At 31.3% G+C, this 8,025-nt stretch overlaps 1 protein-coding gene across 2 annotated transcripts; it reads left to right on the forward strand.

The window, feature by feature from the left end:
• The first annotated feature begins 1,205 nt into the window (after positions 1–1,205).
• On the forward strand, positions 1,206–6,035 carry Rab14 (RAS oncogene family member Rab14). 2 transcript variants are annotated; one of them, XM_083055337.1, is made up of 7 exons: positions 1,206–1,484; positions 2,516–2,628; positions 3,097–3,223; positions 3,363–3,480; positions 4,370–4,488; positions 4,581–4,649; positions 4,935–6,035. In XM_083055337.1, the coding sequence occupies exons 2-7, from the start codon at positions 2,523–2,525 to the stop codon at positions 5,050–5,052; spliced, it is 657 nt and encodes a 218-aa protein (XP_082911463.1). In that variant the 5' UTR covers positions 1,206–1,484; positions 2,516–2,522; the 3' UTR covers positions 5,053–6,035. The 2 variants fall into 2 exon arrangements, with proteins under 2 accessions (XP_082911463.1, XP_082911462.1); XM_083055336.1 differs by lacking the exon at positions 1,206–1,484 and adding an exon at positions 2,024–2,345.
• The last annotated feature ends 1,990 nt before the right edge of the window (positions 6,036–8,025 follow it).

The raw sequence follows: 8,025 nt of genomic DNA on the forward strand, positions 1-8,025 counted from the left end.
AAAAATTTTAGTCGTAATAGTAAGGCTGTAAGCAAATCGTCCAATCACAGTCAAGCATTCTTATTACGTTATGATAATTCTTCTCTATGATTGGACGATTTGCTTACGACTTTACGATTACGACTAAAATTTTTGTACGTGCAATGGCCTTTAAGCCTAGTCTACAATAGAGTCGTAAGGTCGTAAACGTAAGAAATTGACCAATCACAGTCGATTATTCTCCTCGAATTCAACTGTGATTGGTCAATTTCTTACGTTTACGACCTTACGACTCTATTGTAGACTAGCCCTTACAGTGGGTCCACAATAGGTGATTTAAGCCCTAAGCCTTAAGAAATTGATCAATCGCAGTCAAGTATGAGGAGAAAAGGCTGGTTTATAGAGGCCGTAAACTTTTTCCGTAACTGTAAATTTAAGGATTCAACGAATCGCGTTGCCGAATCAAGCAACGCGATCGGTTGAATTCTTAAATTTACGGCTACGGAAAAAGTTTACGGCCTCTATAATCCAGCCTAAAACTCGACTGTGATTGGTCAATTTCTTAAGGCTTAGGGCTTAAATCACCTATTGTGGACCCACTGTTACGGTTACGGAAATTCGTGTGCGATGGCCTTTAGTTACAGTGGGTCCACAATAGGTGATTTAAGCCCTAAACCTTAAGAAATTGACCAATCACAGTCGAGTTTTCTCCTCATACTTGACTGCGATTGATCAATTTCTTAAGGCTTAAGCCTAGTCTACAATAGAGTCGTAAGGTCGTAAACGTAAGAAATTGACCAATCACAGTTGATTATTCTCCTCGAATTCAACTGTGATTGGTCAATTTCTTACGTTTACAACCTTACGACTCTATTGTAGACTAGCCCTTATGCTGGGTCCACAATAGGTGATTTAAGTCCTAAGCCTTAAGAAATTGACCAATCACAGTCGAGTTTTCTCTTCATACTTGACTGCGATTGATCAATTTCTTAAGGCTTAGGGCTTAAATCACCTATTGTGGACCCAGCGTTAGGCCGGCTGCACAATAGATAATTTAAGGCCTAAGCTTTAAGAAATTGATCAATCATAATCGAGCATTCCCCTCGTACTTGACTGTGATTGGTCAATTTCTTAAATTACCCATTGTGAACCCGGCCTTAGAGCGAAGGCAGCGCGATCGGGCGGACCGAATGTCAATGTGACAGATGACAGCTGACAGGTGGTTTGACGTTTGCTCGTCGCCGCCGCCATCGTCTATCCGCGACAGCGCGGCCTGCCATATTGTGCGTGATTTCCGAGAGAGAAGAGGGGGCGAAACGTCGTTCGCGTGTACGTTCATTACTCGATGACAGAGTGAATCGCGTACGAGGGGATCGTACGACGTTCGACTGTTCGCGGAGTGTTTACACATTCGTTGCACGAACGTACGATTATTCTTCGCGAGTAAAGAATCCGCAGCGACCAGTAAAAAAAAGAAGCGAAGAGGTCGCCGATACACAAAACGCGTGAGTAAAAAAAACGACACCCTCCCCATTGTTGACATCTGACGGCGCGTTATCCGTCAATCTCCGATAGTGAAAACGAGCGACGTCCCCGATGAGTCTCCTTCCTCTTCTCTCTCTTCCTGCCCTCCCTCTCCTCTCCTTCGTTTCCTCGATTACGCTCCGTTGATTGTGAAAACTCCGCTAATTAGACGTAACGTAATTATGGGAGTGGACAGTGGCAGGAGGGGGTTACTGTTAACGTTGCCTTGGGAGGTTTGCTCTTAGTGGAAAGCTCTGATATGACACATGTTCCTTAACCGTCGTATTAATCATCTAATCTCGCGTCTTTAGTTTTGTTGAAAATCGAAATTGTTAACGACTATTAATTATTAATTATTCATAGAGTTTAAGAACGTCGATAAGAAAATTCTCACGAGCTCGTCCATGAATTATTCATAGATGTAACCTGTTTTTTTTTTCTATGCCACAAAAGCCACGAAGCTAATAAAACATTTATTTCATTCTCAAAACTTTGTGTGTGTAATGTAAAATTAATTTTCTTTTCTATTCATTATTATCAATTATCAGAACTGTATAATTTGTGTAATTTATGTGAAAAGACGAAATATTATACCCTTCTTTAACAAACAAGATTGATAATCGTATATTGCTTTTTAATTAGTTTTACATAATTGTGGCAGTAACAGTTAGAAGCGGATCGCTGAACAATATTGCTTGAAGAGATTCTCACCTTTGTTTATGGTATCCTATATTCCTATGACTCATACATCTGTTATCTTATATTGAAACAAACAATGTGCTGTATTCTTTGAAATGTAATCGGACTTTAAAGAATATACGAAACAATATAATCTATCTCAGGTATCTCATGATGATAAGTTTGAAAGACATAAAAACAATTCCTCTAATAAGTTACAAAAATAGTGCTAAAAGAGCTTTTAATAAACTTAATTTTTATCACTTATGTCAGATGATTAATAATAGATAAGGATATATATAAATTACATTTTTTTATTATTATTAAATTGCAGGTGCAAAATGTCAACCGGTCCGTACAATTATTCCTACATCTTCAAATACATTATTATAGGGGATATGGGAGTAGGCAAATCATGCCTACTTCATCAGTTTACAGAAAAAAAATGTAAGTAATAAAATAAATATATGCAATTATATATACTTGTATTAATTTATGAATAAGAATTGTCCTAAATTAATTTTTTTTTTTCTTATGACTCATTAAAAAAAATACTATAGTCATGTATATAATTATATGATTATAGCATATCATACTATGTATATTATTCACGGATAATATTTGTAATGGTAACAGTATTCTAATTGTTATCAATGTGTATCTATGTTCTTAAAAGTTATTTTTATTGTAAAGATAAATTGTGAAAAGAGAGACAGAAAATTATCACTCCTTTGCAAAAAAAATTATGTTTTAGATGAAACTTTGTTTATTAGTTACATTTTTTAAAATATATTTGAATATATAAGTTGCATAAACTATTTCTAATATATTACATCTATATAAAAATATATATTTGTATCTATATAAAAAAATTTAAGAATATATTCTCACATGTAAATGTTTGTATAAATTTAGTTATGGCAGATTGTCCACATACTATTGGTGTCGAATTTGGGACTAGGATTATCGAAGTAGCAGGACAAAAGATAAAACTGCAAATATGGGACACTGCTGGGCAAGAACGATTTAGAGCAGTTACTAGGTAATTGTATAACATTTAATAATAAGGGAATAACAATAATAAGAGAATAATAATATTTAATAATAAGGGAATAAATTAGAAAATATTCTTCAAATATTAAAAGTAAGATTATAATGCACAAAGAAATATTTCTTCTTAGATCGTATTATCGAGGTGCAGCTGGAGCTTTAATGGTATACGATATTACACGTCGTTCAACTTACAATCATCTCAGTAGCTGGCTGACAGACACAAGAAATTTGACAAATCCGAGCACTGTACGCATATTGCTAAATATGCAATTCAACAAATTTTTTTATTAATTGACTTGTAACCAGGGATCCGGACCGAAACAAAATTAGGGTTCGGTTTCGGTTACGGTTTAATAAAATATTTAATAACTGTTCCGGTTCCAGTTTCGATTTTTTGATAAATAAAGGAAACCGAAACCGTTTAAATTACGGTTTTCGGTTACGGTTCCGGTTTTTAAAAATTTTTACTTTTCGTTTTCTAATTAAATTAATTTCTAAATTATATTACTTCAAAAAATTATTATTAATTTTTATGACATAAATAAACAATATTTCATATACATGAAAATATATTTAGATATAGGTATATACTTATAATATAGATACATATATAAATATATTTTCATGTCATAAAAATTAATAATAATTTTTTAAAGTAATATAATTTATATATATATATAAATTATATTACTTTAACCCTATATATATATATATATATATATATATATAAAACGGAAAACACAATATCCTCACAGCTATCATTATTGCGATGCGATAATACATACGTTTCAGAATATTAAAAAAATAATTATAATTGTATTGCACTTCGAGGAGGCAGTTATCATGACATTTCCGTCATTTGCGCAAAAACAGAAAAAAATACTGAAAAGAACCGTTAACCGAAAATAATTTAACGGTTCGGTTATGGTTCCGGTGTTATAAATTTAATACAATTTCAATACGGGGTTTACAGTTTCGGTTCTACTAAAAAAACGGTTATGGAAAGCTTATCGGTTTTGGTTCCGGTTCGGTCTGTGTCCCTGCTTGTAACTTTACACCAATCATAATGCACAAAAGAGAAAATTATGTTTATAAACAATCGAGTGACATAAAAATAAATTAATTCCTGTTATAGGTCATATTCTTAATTGGTAACAAGAGTGACCTTGAAGGGCAACGTGATGTTACCTATGAAGAAGCGAAACAGTTTGCTGACGAACATGGTTTAATGTTTGTCGAGGCTAGCGCAAAAACGTAAGTATGCCTTTAATATTTTGAACAAAATATAAACTTTTAATAACGATTTTGTGCGCGAATTTAATTGTGCGTTTTAATTTTTCAAATAGAGGGCATAACGTAGAGGAAGCTTTCTTGGAAACTGCAAAGAAAATATTCCAAAGTATACAAGACGGACGGTAAGTTACATATAAATAATATAATTCATGTTATAAAATAATTATAAAATAATATAATTCATTATATATATATTATAAATTATATATTCATATATAATTTTATTTTATATATATAATATATGAATTATATTATAAAATAATTTTTTAATCTTTTATATAAAATAATATAATTCATATATTAGATATATAAAATAAAAAATAGTATGCCTGCACAATATAATATAATTGAGTTATAAATAAATTTAACATAAATTATGATACACATCTTGTATTTCTTTTTTATAGATTGGACCTAAATGCAGCAGAGTCTGGTGTGCAACATAATCCCAGTCAACCAGGTCGTACCAGTCTCCAAGGAGTATCTAATGAACAGCAGGGTGGAAAGGACTCCTGCTCCTGTTAGGTCTTATTATTTGTTTGTATATAGATATATTAATTGATCGGTACTATTAATGCATATATGATTTATACTAAGTGTAGCTGGCAGATTATCTCTTAGCCTGTATCCTCCCTTTGATAAGCAAAGTCTACTTAAAAAACAGAAAAAGAAAAACGGAACGTATTCAAAAATCTTTTTTTTTTTGCGTCGATTTACAGTAATAAATACCGAAACACAATATAGAGATGTAAGTTAGGTAAAAATGATTCCAATAATGCTACTACTAGTTTTTGACGCAGCAAGAGTCAGCGATCTACCGAGATGAAATGGCTTTTGTATGATTATTGCAACTTCTATACTATTTCCATATAGATATTTTATATATTTCATGCATTTTGTTGTGAAATAATTAAGATCAAGAAAACTGATTTGTTTCTCGAGTATTATGTGCGTAGCCGATCAATATATATTTTCCATACGTTTGACTGAACATTTCTGCTGAACGACGTAATGGCGAACACAAGTGATGAAATTTACATTTAACTAATTTATATTCTGTACGGGAGGATTACATATTTGTTGTAACATGCAAGTTCTTGCTTTAAGAAATTTAATCAATGAAAATTAACTGAAAAAATATGAACAGTCATATATTTTAATCACTTTTTAAACCTTCTTTACTCGATAAGGTACATGCACATTTATGTATGCGGGCTTTGTGAATTCAGTTATTTTCAAAACTAATTATAGATAAAGAGAAAAACTAGAGGGATCAAAAAACATTTTTTTTGTTAACTTTTGAAAGACATCTATTCTTAATGAAATATATATATATATATATATATATAAATTTGGACATTGATTTAGTGACAAATCAAAGGTTGAAATTTATATAAATTTTTTTATATTAAAGTTTAGAAGTCATTTTTGGTTTATACAAGAGTCTGAATTATGGTCAGCACAGTTAAACGCACATTATACAAAACAATGCAGCTTTGAATATGTTACATGCGTGTTTTAGCATTTCTTTTCCTTACCTATTTTTTTTTTATTCCTTAAGCGGATCTATAATACAACATATATTTTATTCCATACTTTTCGAATCAGAGAACAAAATCTTTAATACAACATATATTTTATTCCATACTTTTCGAATCAGAGAACAAAATCTTTCCCAAGTGCTGTCTCTTGTCTATCTGTTTCCACAGACATTTAAACCAAAATTGATATTAATTGATGCACTCTTCCTCACATAAAGTTATATAAACTCTATCTTGTTATGATTCGATGATACAAAGATAATATTATTGATATGGCTGAGAGAGGCGAGTAAAGAAATAAAAGAGAAAGTAGAGAAAATTCGCAATGAACAAATTTATTCTTTTCAATGTTGTGTGACTTGTAAACAATTTGTATTGATAGTGCAAGAAAATGCGTGAAGAATCGCCTCAAATAAATTTGATCAAAGTTTTATCGATCTATTCGAATAACAGGTGCGATTGTTTTATTTATCCTTTATGAGCGATATTTAAAATATTTCAAGAGGCAATGTAAACTAAATTTAAGATTAAAATGCTCCTTTCAATCAGTAATAGAGAAATTCAAAAAATTTGTTTGCTGCAATAGAGAAGTTCATCTATTCATAAATCATTATGTTTTTCATACCCTTGTATGTACAATACAAATATGAGAAAATGCCAGGGAATAAATATTACACTTCTATATGGTGCTTTAACAAGAAAAAAAAAAGATGCGACTTTCTTTTTGTTGAAGAAAGGTATACATAATTAATTCATTGAAATAAATATATAAAGATCTTTCTCTCTTCATCTATAATATTATATTATTATTTTATAAAAATCCTTATATCTAATTTTGTTGTAGAATTTGTTTGATTATAATATATAGTAATGAGATTAAGTGTCAACATCTAAGATTTTTCTAATAGAATTAATCAACAGGATTCAAATTATAAGAATGTTTCATACTAATTGTAAAATAAAATTTCCGCTTATGCAACAAATTTTAGTTTCTATAATATTTTTGTGTCAATAATATCTTTTATATTTTATTTTTGTTCTCTACATAATCATTTTTTTTCTGTAATAAAAATGTTGATTCTTTAATTTTTTTTTTAGATTTGTTGCATTTATTGTCCTATTGTTCTTCCATTTGATAAAACAATGCAAATTTTTGAAAAATATATATATATAATTTTAAAAAATTGTGCATGATGTGTGTGATTAGAATATTATTATATCTTAACTTGTATGCAACAACGTGACTTGTGCAAAACACAATTTACTTGTATATACTATAGACATATAACAAATAAAACTTGTATAATAAAAAAAAGAGTCAATTGTTCGCGAATTTGTGTCTATGAACGCTATTTCTTTTCTCAGAGGAACCTTTGACAACCTCGACAATATTTTTTTTTGTGATTCAAGTAATGAAAAAATATATATATATGCATTGCATATAAATATTATAATTTTATTTACAAAAATTATTAATGTATTATAATTTTGGTAAATATGCATAATAACGGACCCAGCCCCAATCACCTTGACCTTGACATATGTTGTCAAGGTCATAGGCCTGAGTAACCTCCAACAAATTTTAGCCGTCGCTTGTTGTTTAATAAAAAGTTATTAACAAAAAAAGTTGCAAAGAAAATATAAAATATCAGAAACGTATGCGCACACACACACACACACACGGAGGGGGGGGTGCAAGGGGGGCCTTTGCCCCCCTCCCCCCACCCTCCCTGCCAGTAGGGGACGCATTGCGAAGAGTTCAATCACAATGGACACATGCTGTAAGTTGTAAAGCGAGGTCCACCCTGCCTACCGGCGGGGAGGGTGCGGGAGCGGGGCCGAAGGCCCCCCTTGCACCCGCCCCCCGTGTGTGTGTGTGTGTGTGTGTGTATGCACATACGTTTCTGATATTTTATATTTTCTTTGCAACTTTTCTATATATAATGGAAAAGTATTT

This window comes from Prenolepis imparis, unplaced genomic scaffold (assembly GCF_030444845.1).
Source record: "Prenolepis imparis isolate NDT839.2.m4 unplaced genomic scaffold, iyPreImpa1.0 SCAF_15, whole genome shotgun sequence".
NCBI lineage: Eukaryota > Metazoa > Arthropoda > Insecta > Hymenoptera > Formicidae > Prenolepis > Prenolepis imparis.